The following is a 28,000-nucleotide window of genomic DNA, read 5'->3' as shown; positions in this document are numbered from 1 at the left end:
ATGGGAATCTGCATACAAACTCTAAAATTCCAAAAAAAAAAAAAAAAAAAACAAACAGTTTTTATTTTTCTTTTTAAAAAAGAAAATTTGTTTATTTTGTGGTGTTTTTTTTTTTTTACTTTTTTTATTATTTTGCATTTCTATTTTAAATTGATTGTTGATTAACCGTTGATTCTTGAACAAAAAGTCCAAGTGAAGCATCTGGGCCAGATCTTCCTGCTGAAATTCAGGACTTTCTCCTGTCCCAAACAAACTCTGCTTCTTCACACCAACAACTGCCTCTGTCACTTCTGGATCTTCCTCCCACCCTGGGGAGGGATGAGGGAGTGGGACGGGAAGGATGGGCTCATGGAAGCCTCAGCTGTGAAAAGATGAGGTACCAGGAAATGGAGGCTCCATGTGAGCCCACAGAGTGGCCCTGAGTTGGGGCCCTCCCTCCCAGCTAACGGTAAACTTACTTGTGATTCTGTGATGTTGAAGGCCCCCAGTACTTATGGTCCTTCTGCTGGACTCGTTCTGCTGCCTCCTCACAGCAGCTCAGAGGATGGCAGTCCCTGCCCTGCTCTCTTCCTCAGGCTTCAGTGAAGAAGAGCTGAGAGGACTTGGGAAGGGACAAGGGAGGGGAATGGGAAGGACGGACTCATAGGAGCCTTGGCTGCGAAAAGAAGAACGACCAGGAAATGGAGGCTCTGTGTGAGCCCACAGGGTGCCCCTGAGCTGGGGCTCTCCCGGATGAGGGCAAACTTACGGGGTGGGAGCATCAGCGCCGGCGTCGAGGCGGCCGTTTGGATGGAGGTGGACGGATCCTGGCGCCCCGGCGATGCCTGGGGCGCGATCTCTTTCTGATCGGCCTGGCAGTGGTGCCGTGCTGGCTGGTGTGCAGCAGCGGAGGTGGATCCACCTCCATCATGTCATCCTCCGGAGGCAGATCCACCTCCATTGGCTCTGTGTCACTGCCAGGCGGGTCCACCTCCATGGGCTCGATGTCGTTGCCCATCGGCCGCCTCTTCTTAAAGGGCGGTTGCTCCATCTCAGATAGGAGAAACTTTCTGACGTGCAGGCGTCACTCGCTCTCTCCTCTCAGGGGTTCTGAGTGTCCCATGGAAACCAAAACATGGCATTTGGGAGATGGTTGCAAGAATGTACCATGGAGTGGGGGCTTTGGGGGGGGGGAGTGGTTCTCAGCCACCCTGCAGCTGCCTGGAACATACCAAGAGGGTCAGGGCAGGGGTTCTTGAGCACCCTGCAGCTAGCTGTCTGTGCCAGACAGCAGCAGAGGGGGCAGAGCGTGCTGATACCCCACAGGCAGCCAAGGGAGACATAATCGTTAAAAACTGTTGAGTTTCAAGAGTTGTATCAGCTGTCCTTCGGCACCTCTTCTGCCCTGATCCTGGAGTAGAGAGATGGGCAGAAGAGGGCCCGGCATCCTCTGCACAACCATACTGGGACAAAAAGGGGGTCTGCTAGAGGGCCTGTGTCTCTAGGGCCTGGTCTTGGCCTGAGAATTGGCCAATTGTGGATAAGAAGACCGATAAAAGATTGCAGTCCTCAGCCTGCACTCTCCGTGGCAGAGTGGGTGATTGAAGGTGAAACCAGGCCCTCACTACAGCACGCAGAGCTGGATATCAGTCATGCCTCTAGAGGTCGTTCGGACAGATTTGATCTCTGCAGTTTGTTGAATAGCAGTCTTAGGAAGCTTAGGGACAGGGATACAGGTGTGCAGGTGGATACAGATGTGCAGGTGGCCGTCCCCCAGCAGTTGACACCTGCGTACCTCAAGCACCAGGAAGCGTTCATATCCTGCCACCAGGTGAAGAGGAAAGGGAGGTATTTGTTTCCCGTGCAGTGTCTAAATTAGAAAATGTGCCAAGAGAATCAACAGACTGTTGTTGAACTAAGATTTAAGCTAGTTGTGTTCCTGTTTCTGGTGGTGACTTGCTCTGCCTGTGCTAACATGGTACCGGGTGATCTCAGTTTGTTCCTTGCTAGAAATGGTGGCAAAAGAGAAGCAGTCTGCCCTGTCTCGTGTTTTTGCTGGTAGGAAGCCAGCTACCATGATGGTGTATGTTTAATGTGAGATTCTCAGTTAATAAATTGCCTTGGGTTATAAGACTATACACTGCTGTCACTGCCAAACCCGTAGAAAACAGTATGCAGTCTCCCTTTGGTGATGCATGTACGTTTATTTCTGAATTTGATGTCTTCCTATTCAAACTCAATGAGCCAAAAAGGACATATTATTAAGATGTCACAGTGTTCAGTCCCTTGCTGGTTTTAAGCTGTTTAATTCTGTTCAAAGAGTGGAAGTGTTTCAGCGTTATGGTTTTTAGAAATGCACGGCTTTTGTGTTAGTCACACCAGTGCAAGAACAGCCTTGCCTTTTAGATGAGTTCTTAGTGGTTCGGTGCACTCTTTGCCACACTGGAAGGTGAAATCACATGCTTCTGTCTTTTTATTTCAATCCAGTAAAGGACTTGAGTGCAGGTACGGGTGAAATTTTGATACGCTGCTTCTAAGTTCTGTTGGTTTTATTTTGTCTGTAGATACAAATGTCTGGAATTGATTTTTTTCTTGATTCCACTTATGTCATCCAACAGACTGTAAAATACAAAAATATTTGCACGTTTGCTGCAAAAAAAATCTCTACTGAATTACTGCCTTTCTAAAAGTGGTTGGTGGTTTTTTCAGATCCCTTGGAAATGGACTTGGGAAAACATAAAGTACAGTATGTTACATCGTTCAGCTTCAGGTTGCAGTTCTGGAAGTTGCCTTTCTTATTTTACTATTGCAGTTTCATACAAGTTTTCCCAGGTTATAAGGGTACATGAAGTAAGTTTAGCCAGATCTAAATTCTTGTAATGCTTGCAATTTCTTTTATTATATTATTTGATTTTTTTACATATTTATCCAACCAGCAGCTATGAAACACAATAATATAATTGGGCTGTAAAGGCTTTTAGTCTTGATGAAGAGACGAAATGTTTTCTAGGACCAAGAAATAAAATTACATGAACTTTTGAAGTTTAGCTCTTATCTTTGGAATGGTTGTATTACGCTGTCATTCTCTGGAATTATTTGTGCATTTCAAAAGCAAATTTCCTTAAAGATTTTTCCCTTCATCTGCAAGCTGTTGCCTGAAACCTGATGGTTGCAGTATAGCTTGTGAGTTTAGGGTTTTTTGAGTGTACCATATTAAAAAATCCTACTTGGCTATCAAGGCTGCATTTTGGTATGTTGGTGATTCTCAATTCTGCAGCTAAATTGTTAAACAGTTTCAAAATTTTAGGGCCTTGAGGCGATCTGCTCCTCTGCTCCTCTGGCAGTGTTACCCTGATGGAGTCTTGAGCTCGTGCATGAATCACTGCAGCATTAGGTCCAGGGTTCCTTGAGCCTGGATTGAGGTGGATTTGTTGGAGGAGGTCAAACTGTGAGTGCTGTTGATTGTGGCGTGGGGGATATGCTCCATGCTGTTGATTCTGCTGTGGCAGCAGTGACTTTCAGCGGGAGTGCAGGATGATCAGGTGGCAGCAGGGATGTTTTAATGACCAAAATGTTGGCTAGAGGACACTTCAAAGACTTCACCTGACTTGGTGGGCTTAGTAGTGAGCAGCATTATCCAGACAGCCTATTTCATCTCAGAAGTATCCTCTGAGGAATACGTGTCTGTGGTTTGGGCTTATTGGTGAGATGTTTTAGGCTATCTCATGTCACCTTCTATATGTGATTTCTTGTGTATATCCAGCTTTTATTGATCAGAAGTCTGAAAGCATGTGTGAAGAAGAAAGAAAAAAGAAAATGCTTCCGTATGTAGTATCTTCTTTTCACTTAAAGTCAGTTTCCCTGTGTGGCTGAGGAATTGATATAAAGGCATCCCAATTTTGTAGCTTTTTTGTCTCTCTGACCTCACTCTTTTAACTACTGCTTAAAAATAAAATAGGGAGAGTTTGTAACCTCCAGCACAGGTTTTAGTTCAGCTTTGTGCCTTGGCTCAAAAATTATTTGGATGCTTTTCTGTCTTCGCTGGGCGCAGGGGCCGGGCTGCAGGAGGTGGTTGTGATTTCCCTTTGAAGCAGTGGGACTTGGGGCCGAAGTGGTTTCCTTTCTGCATTGCTCTGGCCCCACATGAAGAGCCAGCTGCCTCTGCTCCTCAGTGGGTGGTGCTGGCAAACCAGAGTCAGAAACTGCAGCAAAGCCTTTCCACTGAAGCTGTTTGCTTAGGAGGTGACAGTAAAGCAGGAAGGGGGTATGAGAACAGCAGTGTGGGAATCTTTTCTTCGAGCCTCCAGCTGACATCCAGCTTGCTTCCTTTGTGGTTTGGTTCCCTGGGGCAGCTGGCAGGGCTGTGCCCCAAGGTAGCTGTTAAATTCTTTGACAGATGGTGAGAGCTGGTGTTGGCAGCACGCTGCACTTCAAAGTCAAGTATTGGCAGAATTGGTTGCAAATAATCATTGTTTGTAAAGCCACACCAACCTGTGTTGTAGTGTGATGTTATTTTTTCTGCTTTGTTCAAGCAGCCTCAGTAATGAAATGCTCCTCAACGTGTTCTGTTAGTGGGCAACAGACAATTTCTCCGAGTGTTTGGAGGAATTTCATCAGTGCTGGGCTTTCAGCTATAAACCCCAGAGTCCCAGCATGGCAAGTTGTGGTAGGGTTTGTTTTGTCAGGCTGTAATAACCTTGGCCTCTTTTTGTGTGGAATAGTAGTGGTAAATAAGAATCTGTGCTGAAATTCCATGGCATGAGCTAATTAATTTGGGCAGACTCCTGTCTCCCAGCTGTCAGCATGCAGTTTCTTAACACCTTCTATAGAGCAACAGGTCACATTCATTCAGAATTTCCTTGGAGAGGTCTATTCTCAAATTAATTTTTATTCGAGTGCGTAAAAATAGTGAAACAAAACTCTTCAAAACTGTAATGGCTTCACAGTAAGTCACAAATTAAAAGGAAGTGTCTTTCAACTAGTGAGTGCTCATACTTTTTTACAAGATATAGTGGAAAGACTAGGCAAAATGGATTTTGAGAACTGTTTCTGAAGGGTCTTTTGTGTTTGTTTTATTCTCTAATGACTGCAAGTCAGTAGTTACACCTTGGTAAATCCAGTGGCTCATTTTCCCATTCCAACTAGTATCTTACCACTATCTATCTAATGAAGTTTCTTTCAGGTAAGTTATGTTTCCAATGTGTGCCATCTTAAAGCAAGTAGTACTAGGAAACTGGTTACAAATCAGAGCATACAGTGTTTCCAGTGTTCACTAAAAGCTATGTTTTGTGCTTGGCTTTGTTGTTTGTTTCCCAACAACTCTTATTTCTATCATTAAAATACTAGGATGTTATATATCATACCCCTTCTTACTCTTTGCTCTTTTTGTTCCTGCAGGCAATTAGTCGTTACTTGCCCAGACGGGATCCAGTTTTGAAACCTCTCATCTATGAGATGGTCCTGCATGAGTTTTTGGAGAGTGACTATGAGGTACTACAGCCAGACGTGTCCACATGTAGCAGCAGTTGCAAGCAAAATACACTCAGCAGTGTAGAATTCATTGTGTTCAAACAGGTTGTCAATGAACAATTCCATGATAGCAAAAAAAGACACTTTTTGTTTGTTTACAGAAGAATAAGTAAAATGTTTTTCAGAGAACACTAATCTTTTAGGATTTACTTACTAGGAATACTATTATTTTTAGTTGTTTAATGTAAAACATGTAGCCCACCTGCTTCACAAAGCAAGCAACACCTGAAAGAGACCCAGCTTCATGAATCTTGATAACGTTGCCCTGAGAAGGAAAATCTATACGCTGTGCGTGTTTGTGGGCATGTAGAAGTGGCTTAGAGGTGTAGCACAGCATGTATCATCTCAGAGGCTTAGCTGGGGCTTTGATGTTTGAAATGTTCCTTAGGCACTTATTTCTGTTTCTGTTACAATCTCTTATACTTTTAGGGGTTTGCAACCCTGATAAAAGAGTGGCCTGGAGACCTCTACAACAACACAATCATAGTTCAAGCTGTAGTAGATCACCTGAAGAAAGATCCACAAAACAGGACGTTGTTAAGAACCCTTGCAGAACTGTGAGTACAATTTAAAACTCCTATTACAGAAGGTGTGCTTGAGATAGGATACAGTAGGTTATAAATATTTGTCTAAGTTTCTTAACAGAGATCCTTGCTGTGTTGCAGTGTTGCAGTGTATGAACGCGGAGAGTTTAGTATGAGACTGGATTTGCTACTTCTCTTTCCAAAACAAATAGCCTACATTTCTCTCTGTGCTGCCTGAGGAAGTCTTTTTTGGGAAGAGGAAAATAACAGGAAGATAATCTGTTTTTCTTTTTCCCCTCTGTTTGAAAAATAGTATATTTAAGTTTACTGCATGGCTGGAAATATGTGACTAGAAAATGTGTTAAAGATGATCTGGTTCTAAAGTACTTCTTACAAGGATACAGTTCTTCAGTTTTCTCAGCCTGATGCCCACCTATATTAAGTTATCTTCATACACCCTCTTTTGAAGAAGGCAGAGCTACTGTCTGCTGCTCTGTTACTGTCTGTCCCAAAGTTTTAAGAGAGCAATATGGGTTGGTTTTTTGTGTGTTCGTTTTTTTTTTTTTTTAATTTTATTTTGCTCTGAAGGGGTTTTCAGGTGGCTTCCAAAATTAGAAAAGCTAATGTTTCTGTGTAGCTTTCCCTGTGGTTTTAAAACAGGAGGCAGTGAAAATGCAGGAACCACAGAACATGAATACTGTGACTGTTACATAAACGGAGTTGCACAGTGCTATTCCTCATTATTAAAAAAACTGGCAACTATTCTCATGTTCATAAAATCAAGTGCCATCCTAATATGTTTTGCATTCTGATGTATATTTATTTATTTTCCTCTCAGAGGTGATTTTCTTGCACTTAGGTCACATAAATTACAAGGCTGCTTTTTGGCAGGTATACGTATGACCAGCGCTATGGCAGAGCCCTAGAAATTTACCTAACTCTCAGACACAAAGACGTCTTCCAGTTGATCCACAAGCACAATCTGTTCAGTTCCATCAAAGATAAAATTGTTCTGCTCATGGATTTTGATTCAGAGGTACGGTGCTTTTAATATTCACTTTCACCTTAACAAATTATGAATAAATTAGTTTAAAGATAGCAGTGAAGCATGGAGTTGTTTTACTGCGTCTGGATACATTCTGAGACAAGGAGATGTTTGCCTGGACTGCACAGTGATTAATCCAGGGATGAAGTTTTTCTTTTGTATTTCCATTTGAGTGTCACTCACAGAGAGAAGAGTGCCAGTGCTGAGATCATTTGTGCAGGTAGACCTACACCATGATGTTTCTCTGCGTTTCTCCTCAGTTCACACTGTTGAGGAGCCAGATGTAGTACGCAGTTAATTTGGTGTGAGCAGATTTTGAATGTATTTTGCACTTTTTTTTTTCATTGTAATTAATTACTCTGTGTCTGGAAGTTTGTGTAGTCATTAACTTAAATCTCAAAAATCGAAAAGTGTGCATATGGTGCCAAATTCAATCTTCTTTCTTCCCAGTTGTCTAAAACCTCAGCAAATGAGCTTTTGTATGCGTGCTGGGAAAAGAATCTGTTTGGTACTTGGGGAAACAATCTCTATGATCCTTGGAAGAAAACAAGTAGATCATCTGTTTCTGTGCAGCTGTTGTTTCAGCACTGGAACTAAAATATGGAGCAATCTATACCAAAGATGAGTATTTGGTATAGTGTATCATTTTTTTAAAATAAATATAATGAGTTACATCAAGCATCTGATGATGTTTTATTGTTTTATTGAGTTTATTTTGTTTTATTGAACCAAAATTTGATTTTATAAGTGGAAGCAGAGCAGGCACCCTGGTGACTACTCTTGTTTACGTGATCTTGGCTGCTCCTGTTACAGTAGCAGTAGCAGTGTACAGATAGGCTGGGGGAATCCAATTGTAAGGCAAGTTGAGCTGTGTGTGTTTCCTATACAGCCATCACCCTGCAGCTCACTTTTGCATTTGGACAAATAGTATTTCTTCAGCATTTGCCTATGGCCTTCTGTGAGCCATGACTCAATGGGCGTACTGTACCTGCAGTGTAAGTGCACAGAACTGATTACTTTTAGTGTGTGAACTTTGGACAGGTATTCTGGATGAGTACATTACGTGTTTGTTTACCTGTAATGCTCTGCTGTTGGAGAGTGCTGTTGTTATGCAAACTGCTTTCTGAATTAATGCTGCTGAGAAGAATAAGTCTGCAGCGTCCATCCGATACCCATCAGTGAACAAGCATAGTGCTGTAATCAAGAGTGACAAAATGTGCATACCTATTTCTTACCTGGATTTTCTTTCTTTACTTCAGAAAGCAGTGGACATGCTTTTGGATAATGAAGATAAAATTTCCGTGAGTATGACAAGTTCATGATACAGTGATCCAGTGCTGCTTGCATTTTTCATCCCCCTTTCAATCCTGTGAATGTTCACAGAGATTTGCTAATCTTTGGGTTTTTGTTTTCTTGCAGATTGACAGAGTTGTTGAAGAGCTAGAAAACAGACCTGAACTACAACATGTGGTAAAAACTTCTATATTTTACTAGTTTCACTTTGAGCTGGATAAGATATCTGCAGGACACATCTGTTATAGATCACCTCTCCTTCGAGGACAGGTTTAGAGAGCTGGGGCTCTCCAGCAAGGAGTCCACGAGGTGACCTGATAGTGGCCTTTCAGTATTTAAAGGGGAGCTACAGGAGACAGACTCTTTAGCAGGGTCTGTGGTGATAGAACAAGGGGAAATGGTTTCAAGCTCAAATAGGGTAGATTTAGGTTAGACACAAGGAAAAAATCTTTGACAGTGAGAGTGGTGTGGAATGGGTTGCCCAGAGATGTGGTTGATGCCCTGTCCCTGGAGACTATCAGTATGAGGCTGGTTTAGACCCTGGGCAGCCTGATCTGTCTGTGATGTCCATGTTCATTGCAGGGGAGTTGAGTTAGATGACCTTCAGTGATCCCTTTCAGCTCTAAGGATTCTATGGTCCCATGTGTGTATGCTGTGTCAGTGTGCACACGATACTGAAATTTCATAAATCATCACAACCAAAGTGGCTACTTCTGCTCATCCACTTTCTACCACGATCATTGCATTTTTACAATAGTAAAATAATCTGACAGTGTATACACGTGAGAACTTGGTAATGTACTGCTTTGTGGTTAAGATCCTCTGAGGTATTCCTTATTTTTGCATTGCAGATGCTTGTCCTCTCTGGTCAGTTCTTTTTTGCTTGCTTCCCACTTCCTCTTTCCTTACATAGAAGTGGGGTTGGATGTTGGATGCAACTCTGAAGCAGGTTTTTCTGTTCCATAAAGACAGTGAACTGCTTATCTAGAGCAGTAAATTCCATACTCTGCAGGACTGTTCTGCTTTGTGCAGCATTACAATACATCAGAACAACTGTGGCTCCAAATTGCTATTCTGAGAGCAACCCTTCAGTTGGAGCGTGCTGTTGGTAGAATGCTTAACATGTAACTGTGATCTTGGGCTGTATTAGGGAGGGAAGTTTTAACTTGCTGCTGTACTGGGGCTCAAGGCATCGATCGATCTGCTGGAGAGAGTGAGTTTATGAGTTAGAGATCTGATTATAGCAAACAACTCTATGAAGTGTGCAGCCTGCAGCCCAAGAGCTTTTCGAAGAAGATGCCCTCAGTTTATGGAGGGCATGCATTTGTTTCAAAGTGTGGAGTCTGCTTCCCTTTGGATACGAGTGGCCCTCCAGATTATTCTTAAGTCTTTTTTCTTTTTTTTGCTCACAGAGGAAGAATGGCCTTCACCCCTCTATTCATAGGACCAGTACTTTGGTTAAAATGTTCATAATTTAAACTTACCCATAATGGTCAAGCATATCTAGGTAAATAAATGTTTCATTTGATGTATTTCTCCAAAGTTTTCCATCAAATTCAAAATCTGTGAAGATTAAAGGACATTTACTCAAATGTTGCTAAGAAACTGTTTTACAGAGTTAATAATGGAGAATGCTGTGATGAGAGTACTTTGGGGGAAAAAAAATCAGCCTTTTGAATCTTTGTGCCTGTTAGTATGTGTTAGTGTGTTCCTGAGGAATTTAATGAGGAGTTTCTTATACAGTCCAAATAATGTTGTGGGAGAGTTTCTGAATTCCATTTCTTCTTTTGATTCTTAGTATTTGCACAAGCTTTTCAAAAGAGACCACCATAAAGGACAACGGTATCATGAAAAACAGATCAGTCTTTATGCTGAATACGATCGTCCAAATCTACTGCCATTTCTCAGAGACAGCACACACTGCCCACTAGAGAAGGTAAGCCCCATAACACCAGTCATGGAGTTTTACATCTCATGCTTGTAGAACTGTACATTTGTAAGTGTGTCTGGCACTGCCCTCTACTGCCAAAAGGGAGAATCCTTTGGCTTTGTGATCATTACCTGCAGAAGTGATGCACCTTCTCCTGGCTGCTAGCAAAGACCTTTCTCTTGTAGCTCAGATTGCAGGAATTTGAGGTGGTTTTTAAGGCAGAAGTCCAAAATTCATACTTGATGCATGCCTGAAGCATCTTTATTCATCAGAGCCTGACCTGACTGAGGCAGTGGGTTGTGGTTGCAGGAAATAAACAATTGTTTTGAAAAATCTAAGCATAGTCAGTGCTAGATCTTGAAAAATAGATAACTTTAATGGTATGTTTTTTGGCTTTATATTCTAAGGTTCTGAGTTGTTTTCAAGTAACTTACACAATTTAACAGTCAGTAAACTAACAGAGCCAGAAATATTTTGATTTTGTACTTCTGCTAGCAGACTGGGAATTCTGCAAAGTACTGTGTTGCCATCTTTTTTATCCTTTTTACATTTCCCCCTCCTTACTTTGTCTCATCAAATATAAAATGAACTAATGATGCTCATGTTTGTATTTTTTTTTTAATTTAACACTTCTGAATTAAAGTGAACGGAATGGAAATTTGAGTTTTACTCTTCATTTGGGTCAGTATTGTATTAAACCTGATTTCGCAGTTGAGGTCTGATCTGCTCAGCCAAGCTGAAAGTTTGCCTTTCTGTATGCAGATGTAGTGATGACCCTTGTGGAATAGTTTAAATGTATTATCAAATACTGTAGTTTCTGTGGTTGACACTCTAAACAGAACCATTCATGGCACCTCTCTTATTTTGTTTGCTTTTTTCAATTGTCAGCCAACTTTCCTGTTCAATACAGGAAAACAAAACGATGTTAGGACTGCAGCCTTGGTCATTGTTAAAATTGTCCCAGTTGTTCCAAAAACTACATGATTTCAGTGTTGGCATTGTTGGCACTGCTTTAAACTGTAAACAAGAACATGTCAGAGGCCCAGCCCACCCCTTTGCTTCATACACACTTGCATGCCAGGCACCATTTGGTCAGACTGCCCCTCTGCTGCCATCTGTTGCACCACCACAAAATATAATGGAATATTGGTGGGAGGTTCAACCCCTACTGCTGTACCACCAACATCTGCCTCTGATGTCGTGGGCCAACATAAAAAAACAGAAGGCATTGCCTTTGGAGCAGCCTTTGTGCTTTTTACCATAAATACCATATAACAGTGCTTTTTGCTCCATATGTATATAGAGCATAACTTCCCAGGTGCTCACTTTCTGTTAAGCTGGTTCCAGCGCTGTGTGAAAATTGAAAGAAAAAAACAATTTGAACAAACTCGTACTTACTGTTGCTGTAAATAAATGATAAACAATGCAAGAAGAAGTCATTCTATTTCTCTAAAAGTAAGCCACTGCTTTCAAGTGCAGTTTAGCAAAGCTTGTGTAAAACAAACTGAAGAAAAAAATATGACTGTCCCCTCTTTTCCTCTAGAGGGAGCATGGCAGTCACTGAACGTGCAACTTCCAGAAATACTGAATGCTTGGTAATTTGTACTCTAAGTGGAGAGAAAAAAGGTTATCAACTCTGTTTGTAATATATTCATTACTCATTATTTATCCCTTCAAGCAGCCAAAGTATCTGGTTGTGAAATCACTACCCTGCCCCTGAAATTCATTGTGTATGTCTTTGGACTTTATGGTAACCCATCTATTTGAGAATAGAAGGAAGAGTTAATTCCTACCTCTGTCATCAGTTGTAGCTATATCTTACGAAGATGCAGTTTTGATTTCCAAGTATGAAAATATTTATTTGGTGAACAGTTAATGCCATGGAAATTTGGTGAGTCGAGTTTGCTTTCTGCTTCTAGGTTGTAAACAGACGTGGCATCATTTATGGCACACCCAGGCCTGCCTGATTTGCATTGCTAAGAACTTATTGGTAATCACTTTGGTGATTCTAGTAACTGGGGTGTTTTTCAACTGTGCACAGGTTCTGTTACTGCTGAGAACTGATGTCATGGGCAGTTATGGAATCTGTGTGTAGCTGAAAAACATCCCAGTTACTAAAATTATTTAATCTTAGAGAAAAAAGCAAAAAATGCCATGGAATTTCTCCTTTTAATTAATGACAGAGGACCTGACAGTGCATGTTAAGGACGCTGTATTCCTGTCAGAATGAGTAATGCAACTTCATGGAAAGGTATCCTTTAGTTTCTTGTAGCATTTGTGATCAATAGAATATCTTGTTACGTGGTTCCCTGTATTCTCTTTCTTTCTTTTGTCTTAATTCAAGGCTCTAGAGATCTGCCAACAGAGAAACTTTGTAGAAGAGACAGTTTATCTTCTGAGTAAGTAACTCTCCCTGTGATAAATTACAACACGCTTTTAATCTTGTGAAGTTTATGCTGCAAAAACGTGTGATGTATTGTTACTGTCTTTTGGCACACTTCCCAAAGACAAAGTTGGTATGCGGTCAGTAAGACCAAATAACATGATTTGGAAAATAAAGGGGTTGATTATGCATATGATATGATTTTGAGAGAACCTCCAAGAGAAGAGTAATTCTCTCTGTTTGGGGACAGGGGAGAAATAAAACAGGTTTCACTCCAAGCACATCTCAGGAGCTTAGTGTCACCTTTTGCTTAGGCAGAAGGTTTGCTAGTGCTGGTTTTTTCTTATTAAAAAAATAATTCATGTTTGAATAGTTTAAAATTAACTTCCCCACTTCTGAATGGGAGCTGTTGTATTACTGTAAGATTTGTATGTGTGTTTGTGTATTAATTATAATCAGAATGGAAAGTGTTTATTACTGATATAATCAATCTTTTTTTTTTTAATAAGAACATTTTGTGGACCATTTGAGAGCAGAGTAGAATTTACTCATGGATTTACTTGACAAACAGTTCAGAGCTTTTGCTTCCTCCCTCTTATTTTCCATGGGTGTAAGCTGAACTATGCTTAGAGCAAGTTAAGTGTGTTGATACAGGTTCTTAACAAGAGATAAATCATCTTAAAGTTCATATGCATGCAAACATACGTACACATGAACACCCTTCACCTTGTGTCAGATGTTGCTGCAGTTTAGAGTATGGCCTACCATGTCTGTAAGAATGAATCTGGGTCCCAGTCCAGCAGAGTCCTCTGTGCACATGTTCAGGTGATACTGATAGCTCTGGAATGAGCTCTCCTTTCATCAAGTTGATTGGATTAGGTTTCTAATATGGGGGAATTTATCACTTAGAAAATTCGTAAGGAAAAAGCAACAAGTGTTTCTTAAATGCTTATCAGTACTCAGTGCTTTAGGTTTTATAAACTCTTATTTTATCCTTCTAGGCAGAATGGGGAACAGCCGCAGTGCTTTGAAGATGATAATGGAAGAACTGCAAGATGTAGATAAAGCTATTGAATTTGCCAAGGAACAAGATGATGGAGAACTTTGGGAAGACCTCATTTTGTATTCTATTGACAAACCACGTAAGCAGGATAGTTTCTTAGCCTTTCCTGTGTAGTCTTTGTGGAATGCTATTGCACATAAAGGATTGAATTATCCACATGCGTGCTAGCAAAGGCATTTTTGGATCACCAGGGAGATGTTCTGGTTGGTAGAGCATGCCTTATCTCCTCCTGCTGAGCATAGAAGCTTCCCATAAGGGAACATGTGGGCATGCTACAGGATGAGTACATAGAGATTTAACACTTGACAAAGCTGTGCAGTTATGTCCTTAATGACAAAGTAAGGACAGAATGGTACTTTTAATTTGGCACTGTATGAAGCTTTATTTTTAGGCACCCTCAGAATAAACCCTGATGTTTACTACTGCTGCTTCCCTTTAGAAACTTTGAAAATGGAGAGTCTTCACCTGTCTGCCCCTCAGTTGTTTTGTTTCTGTGTCATCAATGCAGGATCTGTAATAACGAGCATTTTTTGCTCTTCATCCACAATATAAATGTCTACTCAAGTTTAAAGTTCAGATGGAATCACAAGCTGTCAGAAGCTCCTTAACAGCATCAGCTTTATTCGGGAGGCAAACTCAGAGGAGTTCATATGACTGGGAAAATACAGAATTATTTTAACTGCAAATTCTGTTAGTTTTGCAGTCTCTTTTGGTGCTTTAAATCAAGACTCTAAAATCTCTGTGGGGATCTCTTTTTCCAAAGGATTGAAGGTCTCATAGAATTAACATAAGAATAAATGCATTTTCATCACTTGTCCACTAATTCTAACAAGCAGCCGCAACCAAAATCTGTTACTAATTTGGAATTATGATGTTATCGAGTTATCTTACCAACAGAAATCCCTATCTAAATGTAATTCTTCACTAAAAACAATGCTACAGTTACTGACAACTTTAGAGGAAAAGGAACTCAAAGCATATACAGTTATCTCCATTCCATCTGCCGTAATGCAGAGCAACTCCAGTGGTGTTCCTTATTCTTGGGCTTTGAAGAAGAACGTTCAGAATAGTTCAGTTGGAAGGGGCCTTCAAAGATCATTGAGTCCAACTTCCTGTTAACTTCAGTGCTGACCGAGTTAAAGCATGTTATTGAGCCCTTGAGGTCAGCTCTGTCTTATTGGAAGTTCATCCTTCTGTTTCATTTAGCCAGTTGCATTTCAGGAAGTTGGACATTAGTGTCCATCTTGTCACTGTTGAGAAACACGTTTCCTTGAAGTTAAGTGTTTGCAAATACACTTCTTAATGCTGCAATTTAGAATAGAATATTCAAACAATGAAGTGAATTTTCTACTTCTTCTTGTACAAGTGCCTTTTTACTGAATTGAAATGTGTTATTCTCTTGTGGTTTTGATGACTTGCTCTGGCTACTCTGGTATCAGTTTTCCAAATAGCCCTGGAGATTTGTAAATAGGCAAACTGTGTCTTTATCTTCCCAAAAGACCTATTTTCAAGTAAATGCAGCTGGAAGAAAGATGTGAAGGCTATGTAAAAGTGGTTTAGTGCTCTCTCTGTAAAGAGCTGTCATAGAAACAACCAAAGCCTGTCTGCTACTGAAGCATCCTTTAAGAAGGTGGATGGATTTTTTTTCTTAATTTACTTGTTTCCTGTTTTTCACAGCTTTTATTACTGGTTTGTTGAACAATATTGGAACTCATGTTGACCCCATTCTTTTGATTCATCGTATTAAGGAAGGCATGGAGATTCCTAATCTGAGAGACTCGCTAGTGAAAATTCTTCAGGACTACAACTTGCAGGTAAATGTTGTGCTCTTCCTCTGAAGATTTTCAGAAAGACATCAAAGACCATTTCACCAGTGAGCAGCACAAGAAATGCTTGTCACCTAGGTTTGTTCATCTTGTTAGGATATCGTTATCGCAGGGAGTTGGGATGAAACCTTGACAGAAAGGGTAGAAATTTGTCCAGATGAATACTTTTTTTCTCTAGATAGCTTCTGCCTCTTCTGAATCTCTCCCATACTGTCATAAGCCTGGTGAGTAAGTAGAATTTTTGAAAGACTTGGATGATTTGGGTATTTTAGATCGTGACTTTAAGGATTTCTGAGAGATTAAGTATCTTGTTCCTGTTTTGTGGAAGGAGTTACCCACAACAGACAGGTGCAAGTTTGCATGTACTGCAGGTTGTAGCATTGCTTGCAGGTTTTTATAGACTTCATTAGATATTACTATCTTTCCAAAACAATGCTAGTAAAATTGCGTGCATCTTTTAAGCAGTTGCATGTTGATCTTGTTGCTGTCAGTTCCCTGCTGCTTGAACTGCTGATCCCACTGTTCCTGCATTCTGTTGAAATCAAAATGGAACATTGTGTACCTCTGCACAGAGAGTGATAAAGTGCTGTTTGCATACATGCAGCGTGTGTTAGGGGATTCAGATAAAGCTGACAAAATCACTTGGTCACATTTTGTGAACGGAAGAATCATTTTCTCTTCAGACGGCTTTTAACAAAATTACTTTGCACTGCTTACTTCTAGACCAGTATCTAAATTTTTTTTATGTGCTTATAATTGAAATGCTTCATGGATTTTAAGTTAATTCATTTTGAAGTAGGTCTGGGTAGCTCAAGGGCTAAAATTTATATCTCTGAGGAGAAGTAGGAATTAGGAAGCTTAATGGAACTTGTGCTTGGATTTTTGGCACTATAGCATGACAACATAGCAAAAAAAAAAAAAAAGAAATTAAGAGGCCTACTTAAGGGACTGGTTGTTTTTTTTTGAGAATTATGAGCTATAGCTTAAAATAAGGCTGCTCCTGAAGTGGTACAGGCAATGTAAAGTGCACCATTATAAACAGATGGTGTCAGAGATGTGATGGCAGCTCTTGGGTGCACACTCACCTAAGAAGCATTAATTTGGCACGGTCAGTTTTGTTAACAGAACTGTTTCTGCATTCAGCACATACTTCAAGAAACAGCTAGGACTTCAAGTAGATGTTTTAAGTGGCTGTTCCTAGCTGAGGGCAGTTCTGTCCTAGCTTCATCATGACTACTGTGTCATTAGCCTCTTCAGAGCTAGTCTCTGTCTGTCTGCATGATGCCTGGTCACACCTTTTCTTCACATTGTGTGGCTTTGTGGTTTGAAATCTGTGTTCTCTATTCTGGCCTGGGACAACTCCTTTCATTTTGGTAAAAACTTCCTTATTTGTATCACATAATGTACCAGACACTTCAAACTTGTACAGCAATCCAGATTTCTTTGGTTAGGACTTTGTGTGATTTCATCCCTTCAGATCACCAGCTCCGTATGTGCACAAGCCTTACTATTCCCATTTTCAAAGACAAAAAAAGAAATCTTATTTCTAGATCCACAGAGGTTGAGCATACTTATAACCCATTGCTTCACTTGCAAGTCACTGCCAAATAAGAAAACCATGCTGATCTTTTTATAACATCAGATCCCCCAAAAGGTGTTGCACCTGGGCCTTTATATTATTTGACTGTGACCTCATTTGCAAGCCTTGGTAAGATTATTTTAGTACTTACACAAGTGCAGATTTCCTACTATATTCCTAAATTTCCTCTGTGGTGAACTTTCCACGAGATGTGATTTTATGTATGTCTAAAAGCAGGTCTGCTTAGACTTTTTCTCTTTGAAACAACATTCTTAACATCCCAACAAAATCAAGTGAATTAAATTGAATGGCTGCCAAAGCATGCCATATGTAGCTTACAGTGTGTTAGTGAATCCAGCAAATAAGTCTATTAATGTAACAAAATTTGTTTTAATATCTCTCTAATCTGACATCTTCCCTGAATAATGTAAGTTTTTATCAAAGCTGGCATGTTGTAGATTGATTTCTTCGTTTCAACTTATTACCATCTCTTACATGAATGCTGCAACCACTGTATGTGCTACCCTAAGCTCACCACAGCTTTAAAGTGAATAATTCACAGTTTTGTGAAGGGTGTGATCCTGTGATTAGTACATTTGCTGCCAACCAAACAAAAATGACACTAAAAGAGATATTAGGTATTCTATAAAAGTGCAGATAATGTGAGACTTATCTCTTCATGGACAATCCATTCAAATGAGTATTACTGATTTATTTCTGCATGGTTTTACAGCTGTGCTTTACAGCTGAGAATCTGTTCAGCTGCCTTATATTATTCTTATAAGAATTATCTGTTTTTATTTTTTTTTATTTTCCCATTTCTGGAAATGCAGTTTTGCATCATGAGTTTTGCATTGCTGAGTACAGACTTCAGAATTTACCTGAACAGTGCAAGATGTAAGCACTCATGTGAGTGCTTTTCTGAATTGGGATTCGAACTCCAAGTGGTTATTGCCTTTTTTGGTTTTTCTTCCCTTCCTGAGAAACATTTTCTGTTCTGTTCTGTTTGTCATTATCAAAGTTAATGTATTAAAACCATAACCATCATAGCAATTTCAGTGTTTATATGCAGTAACATTCATAGACAAAGTTACGATGACATGGGCTGTAAAGATAAAGTTATAATTGTTTGCATTTTAACAATATTTATCAAGTAAGTGTAATCTAAAACTTTTTTTTATATCTATCTCCTGAAATCTAATTCTTCAGTGCCATAAATTTATAGATGAAATAGACCACGAGCTACTTCATTTGAATTTATAAAGTCCTGAAGATAAGCTTACAGTCTTAAAGAGGAACCTGCAGTTTATTAAACTGACATGTTCCTAGCACATCTTCTATTCAACAGCAAATAAATCACCTTTCTCCAGTCAACATTTTCACTGTAACTAGTTATCATTCAAATCCATGGCAGGCTAACCAAATTGGCCTAAGTTATATTGATATCCTGAGAAAAGCTTCATGGTTTTCAACTCTACTGCTTGCATTTAGAAGTGCTTTCAAAAACATGGAATCAAAACATAGCTATCTCTGTATAACTGAGAAGTTGTCAGTGTGACTTTGCAAACTGATGTTGTATTTACGTAGATAAGAGCACCTGCCAGCTCTATGACCTTTGTTTCATCCAACAGTCCTTTTATATTCTTCAAATTACAAGTATGTTTTTTTGCTGAAAGCTAGGATTCAGTTGTAATAGAATCTTTTTTGATAATCTTCTGGAGACAAACCGTATTTAACTGGAGCTCCTCTACAACAACATCTTCTTCATTGGAAGAACAAGAAAAAAATCAGTTCTGAACCTGGGGAAGTTCCGGTACTCTTCAGCAATAGTGAAATGTTTGACTATGTGAGAATGTTTTCTCCTACGATGTCCAGCCTGTCTTCAGTCAGTAATGTATAAACTCCTATCAGAAGACACTTCCTAACACAGATTTTTCCATCTGATGCATGTTGTTCTTCTTCACGTTTCAGGGTGGCAGGACTGAGAACAGGTCAATGGCTGCTGTCACCCATTTAGGCTTTTTGGATACCAGCTTCATACCCTCACAGCCAAAGGCTGTGGTTGTTTGAAGACCATTCTAAAAATGCAAATAATGTGCTACTTGCTTATGTAGGCATGGAGTTTGCCTGTTTTGAGCCCCTTAAGTTAAGGGGATACAAGCAGTTTAGATTTGTTTTGCATCAGAAAATACTGTCGTTCTTAGGTAATTTATTTTACACACTGCAGATGTTGTTTCTGATACAGGTCTCTTCTGAGACTCATATGGGTCTTCTGTTCCCATTAGTGTTTTTGCAGTACAAATTTTTAAAGTATCTCTTAGCAAAGAGTGTGAGGCCAGTATTGCTTTTGTTTGAAAAACATACCAAAATTAACATTTACCATGATCTCTGTGCAATGTATATATATTTTTTTCTAATGAAACTGATGCTAATTAGTTTCTTGGGGCTTTTTTAATACATCATCTCTGGACCGAAACTCATTATTTTCTCTGTAATGTGTATTTGAACTTTGTATTTGCCTTCAATATTCAGTTCCCTGGGAATTAAATTGAAAAAAAATATGAAATCTTGTGTGTTTAAATTTCTGGTAACTGATAACTCAGTGGTCTTAACTAAGGAATCTGGTAGCATTTCTTAAAATAAACAGACATCTCTTAAAACAAATTGTATAATTACAGCCCATGTCTTCTATAGTTGTTGCATCACACTTATTTGTCACAGAGAAGGCTGATCTTAAATGTCCCTTATTTGTTTACTTCTGTGTTAGTTATGTCTGTTACATTTTCTGAATTTATAAGAGTCTGCCTAAGTGAAATACAAGAAATGCTTGTGTAGTTGGAGATTTAAACACCTCCCTTATTCCAGAACACGCCTAATTTTTCAACCTCTTTTTGACAGTTTTCAGTAAAACATTTCAAAAGATTTTGGTATTCTTACATTGTTCTCCCCAAATATACTCAATGGTCTTAGAATTTAAAAGCAGTTTGGTTAGATTCAGTATCTCTAGGTTTTGTGGGTTAGCCATTTTACTCAGATGATGAGTTATTGGTTTAGACTTTGATTGAACCTGCAGTACCTCTGATGGAGGCTGTCCATCCATAATTCTCCCATTCACAGCATTCTGCTGTGAACCAGCAGACACCAGTGGGAATGATGAATGAATGCTGGTTGAAAGTATCTGGAGGATCTGTTAGGGTTTCCTCCTGGATGTAGATATGCAGCTGTTCAGACATCTAGGAGGCACTAGGGACGGGTGGCAGCTTGCATAGTGAGACACTCCCCACTTGGTTGTAGTGACTCTTTTTCAACTCTTTGAAAGGATAGATAACAGCAGGGCAAGGGGAAATAGTTTTAAGTTCAGGAAAGGAAGATTTAGGTTGGATGTCAGGGCGAAGTTCTTTGCTATGAGAGTGGTGAGGTGCTGGAACAGCTGCCCAGAGAGGCTGTGGATGTGTTCCTGGAGGTGTTCAAGGCCAGGTTGGATGGGGCTCTGGGCATCCTGGTCTGGAATTAAATGTGGAGGTTGTTGGCCCTGCATGTGGCAGGGGATTGGAGATTCAAGATCCTTGAGGTCCCTTCCAACGCTGGCCATTCTGTGATTCTGTAACTAAACGTAACATACCTTTCACTGGGGTAATGATGCATTTTGGAGATTTTGGGGTAATTGTCCTGGAGAAACCTGGGCTTTGTTGAGTGCTGGCCCGAATGTATTCCTCGTGCTTTGAGTATAACCTTCAAATTAACTGCATACTGCAGTGTTTTCCTTTAAAGGTAATGTTAAGCATATGCAAATCAGGACTTTATTAATTACGAAGAATGCTCCAAAAGTAATGTGTTTTTATGGCCCTGTCCCACAGCACTGGAAGCAGATGTTGGTGTGGTAGTAGAGGTTGAACCCTCCCACGAATTTTCCATTACATTTTGTTGCCATGCTACAGATGGCAGCAGAGGGACCATCTCTAGCACAGCAACAAAATGCTTTCTGACATGAAAGTGCATCTGAAACAAAGGTGTGGAATTGAATTCCTCCGTGTGGAAAAAAATTGCACCTGTAGACATTCATCAACTCTTGCTCAATATTTTTGGAGACAAAACACTGAATGACAGCACAGCAATTTGAAAGATAACCCATTTTCCAGACAGCCATGCACAGCTGCCATAACAAAAAGAAGAGCATCTCGATCAGCTAAACCACATGAATCAGCAAGATTACAACCAGGGAACTGTGTACAGAACTGAATATTGGCTGCAGCACATTAGAAACAATGATGACAACATTGTGATACTGCAAAGTTTGCACAGGTGAATCCAACAAATGCTCACACAGGAACAGAAAGAACACCATATACAGGTTTATCAGAACGTATTGAATAAGACTTAAGGTGACAATTTTCTGGATCACATGGTGTGCAGACATGATGCCACCTCTATTAGCCAGAATCAAAACTGCAGTCCATGGAGTGGTGACATGGGGATCTCCGTCAAAGAAAAAGTTCAAGATGCAGCTCTCAGCAGGTAAAGTTACATGCACTGTCTTTAGAGATAGGACAGGGGTGATCACTATGGACTTTTCAGGAACTCAGACAGACCATCAGCTCTGACCACTAAATCAAGGCATTGACTGAGCTGAAGGCTCAAGCTTACAGGGTCAGGCCAGAGAAGAAGACAGCCTTTCTCTTGCAGCATGGTAACAGCAGACCCCATCCCACTTGAAAGACCATGGAGCACCTTGCCAATCTTGGCTGGCCTGTCCTACCACACCCACCATATAGTCTGGATTTGGCACCTTCTGACTTCCATCTGTTCAGTCTGTTGAAAGATGGACTGTGTGCAACATTTTCCTAGCAATTACACCATCATTAGCAGCTGTGAAACAGGTGAGGCCACCTCCACTGGTGCAGATTTTTAGTAGTGCAGTACTCAGGCTCTTGTTCATCACTGGCAAAAAATGCATAGCTAATGGTAGTGGCTATGTTGAAAAATAGTGTTTTGTAGCTGAGAATGTATCAAATGGTGTTACTGTGCTCATTGTATCTCTTGTAGTTTCCGTGGAAATAAATAGGAGGCATTACTTTTGGAGCGACCTACATGAATAGTAGTTTCCATTGCTTGTGATTTTAACTGTGCAGCTGCACCTTTTCTACTGTCGAAGAATGAACTCCAGTTCTTCTTCTTTTTTTTTTTTTTTTTTTTTTTTTTTTGCAATAAATATTTTGGTTGCAGATGGTTTCATTAATTTGGTGAAGCACCAGATCCATTTAAAACTTCTTTCTCTAAACTTACCATGGTGTCTTGATTGCATTTACAGCACTTTTTAAAGGGTAAAAAAATTGTTTTGTAAGACTTTTTGTTTCTTACTGCATTTCTTTAGAGAATGGTTTCATTACAGTTTTACATCTGATGTCAAGTTTAGTCTAATCTTCAGGCACAGATAAATGCTTCTCGCTGCTTTTAATACAAAGAAATTCATTCAAGCACACTTTCTCCCTGTCTCATCTCCAAAATCCCTCTCTTACTTCTCTTTCTACAATTCTTATATTGTCCATCTCTTCCTTGAGCTCTTCAAATGTGTTTCTACAGAAGCATTGATTTATTGCCTTGACATTTTATCTTTCACCTCCATCATTCCAAGTTCCTTCTACATTATGGTGGCTGCACCTTGTATTCCACTTGTAATAAAAATAAAGTCTGACGATCAGTCATTGAATATTGTGTGCAAAGTCTTAGTGGAGTTTTAACTGTCACAGAGAAGATGCTGCATATGCCTTGTAACATGTTTCTGTTTCCTCTGTGTTGTTTTTAAAGGATCAAGTAGTGTTGAGGTTTTCATGAGACATAATTGATGTTTTGGTGCTTTTTTGTTTCAATCTTTTTTTTTGTAACAAGTTTTCCTATTGCCACTCTGTATTTTAAGTAGAAAGTAGTGAATCGTTGTATCTCTATTCCACCATTTGCAATGTTTTCTTGGGTCCTTTTACTTAAACATGCAATTTTTTATCTGCTTGTGCTGAGTGCAGTTAGCAAAAACTCCAGTAGATAGCCAAAGAGGACCGTATCCATTTTGCATTAGTTACCTACCTTTGCCAGAGTTTGCTGCTTGAGAATATTCCACATTGGTCAGAGCACTCATCCTGAAAGATGGTCTTGTCCAGCTGCTGCTGTAAAAAATTTCTAAGTATTTCTTTATTAATCTAGTGATGTTTTCCTTTACTTAACATAAAATTTGCCTTTCTGTGTTGCCCTTGGGCAAAGTTGGAAGGGGAAGAGCATATTCAGATAGCTGCTGAGACTATCACACATAAAATTGATTAATTCTCTAAGTGTTTGGTTTGCATTCAGCTTCTTGAGCTCAGAAGTGTTTTGTAACTTGCTGTGTCCAGTGCTGGAGAATACCATTTACCCACTGGCATGCCCAGTTTAAAATGTTTGATGTTAATCAATTTATTTTTTTTATTCATGTATTTCAGATACACAGTCTTAATTGCATAATGACTCTGGCAGCAAGTCCTGTTTAGTTCACAGTGGTATTTACGAAGATGAGGGTTTGGATAGTGTTCACCTGGCTGTAAAACCTATTGTTATACTTCTTTTTAGAGACTTGCATTGGCAGCATCCTGGTCTGGTTTAATGCTCATTACCTCCTGCAGTGCAAATAATCTGGAGAAACAAATAGGCATTGCCTTCTTTAACACTTCCCTTGGTTTGTTTGTTTGTTCAGCTTAAAACTGATTATGAATCTCTCTTTCTCAGAAGACTTTTCAGAAGAATTCTGGTCTTGGAAAGCAAATTTCCAAGCATTGGTTGAATGTGGGGTGGGAGCAAGAAAACTGACAACCCTTTGTTTGGGTTTGTCATATTGTCATGAACCTTCTTCACTAAGCATTGGGAAATAGTACTGTATGCAATTTTGATGCCAGAGATCTCTCTCTTTTTGTGTGTCACAACACTGGCAGACAATAAGAATCTGACATAAAATACTACAGTTAAAAAAGCACTCTTAAGAGTTTTTGCTAAGGATGAACAAGGTCTAACCTTTGATTAGTTGCGTGGGCTTTTAAGTGTGGCTTGCTGAATGGCATCTGAGCAGGAAATGCATGAACAAAATAAATTTTAAATTGTTGGGTTTTGAAGGTTTTAGGATGACCATATCTATTTCCTGACATAGACAGGGAAGATATGAATGGAGGAAGTTTCCAAGTGGTTTAGAATCCAATTGTTAGGGGCAGTGTAAAGAAATACCTCCGTTGTATTCTGTTAGGAGAAGCTTATGGGAAGATGATCTTTATTTATGACGATAATATATTTGCAAAGGATTTGATTTTTCTGAGGTCTTTCATTTTTTTTTTTTTTAATAGTTTTTTTCCATTTCAGTAGAGATTCCTTCCCTCCTATCCTTTTTTTCCCTCGCTGTTTGAAGGTCTGATATCTTGGAAAGGCTTAAACATTTGTTGTTCTCTCTGTAGCAGCAGAAACCCAGAGGTGGCTTGCTGGGATGATGGTTATGCCCACCCATTTAACAACTGCTGTACTTTGTGCTCTTTGCAAAACAGATCTTGCTGCGGGAAGGTTGCAAGAAGATTCTTGTTGCTGACTCTCTTTCTTTGCTGAAGAAAATGCATCGAACTCAGATGAAGGGCGTTCTGGTAGATGGTGGGTACAGCAGAAACGTGGTGACTTGAAGTCTTTTCTGTTGCTATAGACCTAAGCCATGTGACAGTCCATTTTGAAAGCTGCTAGAAAACCTGAGTATTACTTCTTTTTTGTAGAGCGTAAATCTTATTTGTAGAGACGAGATCCGTCATGTAGCTTTTTGTTTGTTCAATCTCTGCATTGCTGGCAATATGTTGCATCCTGCAATTTGTCTGTAAAGGTGGAAAATGCTTTTCAGTGCCAAAACAGGTAGTCAGGTAATAACATCCTGCAACAAGGTAGTTTTTAAAAATGGTTGGAAATATTTTGTGCGGCTCTGCTGATGTGCATGAGCAGTTCTGTGATTTATGCAAGATGTGTGTTTATACCAGGAGTGATGGAAAGGCAGAAGATCAGAGCTTCTGCTGGAAAAATACAGCAGAGAAGTCAGGAACCCGTGTTATGCTGCCTTTTTTATTTGAGCTTGCCTTATGCCTCTACTGCTCTGATATTGATATAGCTCCTGCTTCTTCCTGCACAAAAATCAGAGAATCTGTGATGAGTATCTTAAGTAAATACTCTAAGATCGAGATCAATTTCTGTGATTGCAATGTGTAATACCTGTTTTATTTAAAAAATAAAACAAACATGGAGGTTGTTAACAAAATGTTAGAGATTTATTTCCTTTTTTTCTTTTTCCAGAGGAAAATATTTGTGAATCATGCCTGTCTCCAATACTTCCTGCAGGTAGGATGCTTTTCTGGAAGAAAAAGAGGCTATTTTTTGTTTTTAAAGGAACTACAGTTTGCTGCTATTCAGAGAAATGTGTAATACTCTCCCTTGATAATCACTGTATAAATTTTGGTCTCTTGTGCAAAGCTTGCTTATGAATTCTGATTTGGGAATGGAGACTAATCTGAACCTTTCAACTTACTTTCTTCTTTACTCGTGTGATTTTTTTACTTCCTGCTTTGAAATTGTAGGTATACTTCTTACAACACTTCTTACATTGCATGTGGTATACTTCTTACAACACTTCAAAACATTTCAGAAGTTAGTCTTGAAACTAGAAATTCAGTATCTCATTTTTGAAGGTGTACATTATGCAAAGGAACTAATTTCAGGAATGTCAGTATAGGTGCTAGGCATCTTAAGAAATAGTAGTTTGACCAGGCAAGTGTCTGTCCCAGCATCCTCACACAAGAAAATGTAAGACAAACTATCTGGATGCAACTATTCTTTGTTTGCATAGCTGAATAAAATCTTTTCCAGTTATTTAATCTTGTTTCTACCATCTTTTGCTTAAAAGAAGGAAAAAAATAATACATACAGTTGTACTGTGATTGCATGCACCAACATACAGACCAGAACAGAGACCTGGTGCTAGAAGACCTGACAGAGTTGGACATGCAAGCGCCCTGAGAGATGGGTGTATCTGATAAGTGAGGTGAAAGTTCTTTGAATGTTTCTAATTGGGCTAAATATTCATGAATCAAGAAGCACTTAGACAGCTTATTGCCACATTTAAAGCTTATGTCCTGAGAGCATAAACTCTAGTAATACTCAATATTTTGGTTCTTCCTTCACTAATGCAAGAGTGGTTTCTGTTCGTATTTCTTCAAAATGACTGAATTCTTTGGGGTAGATTATCCTTTGCCCTCCCTAGATTTAACATGTGGCACATATTAACCTGAAAAATTCAGTTGAAAATGTGTACATCATTTAATAAAATCATAAGGAATAAAAATCAGAATAAAATCATTGTGTAACTTCACCACTAGGACACACTACCTGATAGCATCATCCTGCATCATTTCTATAAATACGACAGAATAACTTGTAAAATTAATGTGATAAAGGTATGACTTGGTGTTTGTGTGTGTGTAATCAAACAGGGCTATGACTGTAGCCCCCAAATCCTTTGTTCCATTGCCCTTTTGTAACGGATTTACCTTTCTCTTTCCCAGATGCATCCAAGTCCTTCAACGTGGTGGTGTTCCACTGCAGACACATGTTTCACAAAGAATGTCTCCCAGTATCTAACACAGTAAGGAACCAATCTTAATCTCTGTCACTTCTGCCAAAGACAAGAAGACAATTTCTTTATCTCATCTTTGGGGAAGGGCATGGTTCTATCAGGGATTATTTTGTGATTGCAGTTATTATTTTTGATGGCACTTTGTAATAGTATATGACTAGGGAAAGGATATTTCAGACTGCTGCAAGCAAAATGTATCCAGTTTAGAAAGAAATTGCTGCTGTTTGAGAAGTTTTATAACATTCTTCAGTCTAAATTTTCAATATATGATGCAACTTTGAATAGTGCAGGGAATATGACCCGTTTGAATTTCCTTAATTCTGCCCTTTGACTCCAGAATAACCTGCTTTATTCTATTCAGCATTGTCACATTCCTAAACCTATCCATGACTTCGTCGATAGGCCTGAATGTGAATAGTAACACTGGGATGAACAGTAGCAATTTTCACTCATCTTCTCATGATGAATTGATTATATTTGTCTGAGACACTTGTCTTCTTTTTAATTTCCAGGTATCTTCTGTCCAGTTCTGCAACATATGCAGTGCCAAACACAGAGGACCAGGAAGTGCAATCCTGGAGATGAAGAAATAGCAGCCCCCTAGCTCTCCCTACCCGTCTGTGACACCAAGTCTGTTAGGAGCCACTGTAGTTTCTGTTAGTCATCATTTCTGTAAATAATTCTGAATGTGATTTAAAACTGATTTCTGTAAGTTATCCTGCTTAGTGGATTTCCCTTCTGGAAAGGGAAAATGTGAAAACCTTTGCTTAGTAGCGCTTTGTTACACAATTCATATTTCGCTGTTCCTGTGCTCAGCTTATTCTTTACTTAACTGTGGAACTGAGAAGGAAAATAAAAAGACAGGAAAACAGTCTGAAGATTTAAGTGTTTCACAGATTGGCAACGTATCATGGTTGTGTAAAGAAAAACTAATGAATTTGAATTCTTACTAGCAAACTTGAGATCCATGAGGAATCTGACTTCTTGACGTGGGATTACTTGAGCATTTGAAGGTGCTGGTGTTCTGCATTACATATTAGATTGACAAACTTGTTAAATTTTAATTCCATTCTTCTGGATCGTACCTCACTTGTGTGGCTACACATTCATAGTTTGTTAGAAAATGCTCACTTTCTCAGTCTTCACAGTGCAGCTAGGTTTGTGCCATGTTGAACCCACGCA

At 39.4% G+C, this 28,000-nt stretch overlaps 1 protein-coding gene across 4 annotated transcripts in view; it reads left to right on the top strand.

The window, feature by feature from the left end:
* Window positions 1-27,689, top strand: part of VPS41 (VPS41 subunit of HOPS complex) — a 109,557-nt gene extending 81,868 nt beyond the window's left edge. For all 4 annotated transcript variants that reach the window (XM_052698998.1, XM_052698999.1, XM_052698996.1 and 1 more), the window contains 13 exons: window positions 5,377-5,469; window positions 5,938-6,065; window positions 6,924-7,068; window positions 8,337-8,378; window positions 8,497-8,547; window positions 10,169-10,306; window positions 12,645-12,699; window positions 13,685-13,825; window positions 15,424-15,560; window positions 24,702-24,801; window positions 25,483-25,527; window positions 26,748-26,827; window positions 27,331-27,689. In XM_052698998.1, the coding sequence (XP_052554958.1) occupies window positions 5,377-5,469; window positions 5,938-6,065; window positions 6,924-7,068; window positions 8,337-8,378; window positions 8,497-8,547; window positions 10,169-10,306; window positions 12,645-12,699; window positions 13,685-13,825; window positions 15,424-15,560; window positions 24,702-24,801; window positions 25,483-25,527; window positions 26,748-26,827; window positions 27,331-27,411 (1,236 nt within the window). In that variant the 3' untranslated portion in view covers window positions 27,412-27,689. The remainder of the gene's footprint in view (window positions 1-5,376; window positions 5,470-5,937; window positions 6,066-6,923; window positions 7,069-8,336; window positions 8,379-8,496; window positions 8,548-10,168; window positions 10,307-12,644; window positions 12,700-13,684; window positions 13,826-15,423; window positions 15,561-24,701; window positions 24,802-25,482; window positions 25,528-26,747; window positions 26,828-27,330) is intronic.
* The last annotated feature ends 311 nt before the right edge of the window (window positions 27,690-28,000 follow it).

This window comes from Tympanuchus pallidicinctus, unplaced genomic scaffold (genome assembly GCF_026119805.1).
Source record: "Tympanuchus pallidicinctus isolate F22 unplaced genomic scaffold, pur_lepc_1.0 scaffold34, whole genome shotgun sequence".
NCBI lineage: Eukaryota > Metazoa > Chordata > Aves > Galliformes > Phasianidae > Tympanuchus > Tympanuchus pallidicinctus.
The sequence above is the reverse complement of the archived record's forward strand: the minus strand, read 5'-3'. Positions and strand labels throughout refer to the sequence as shown.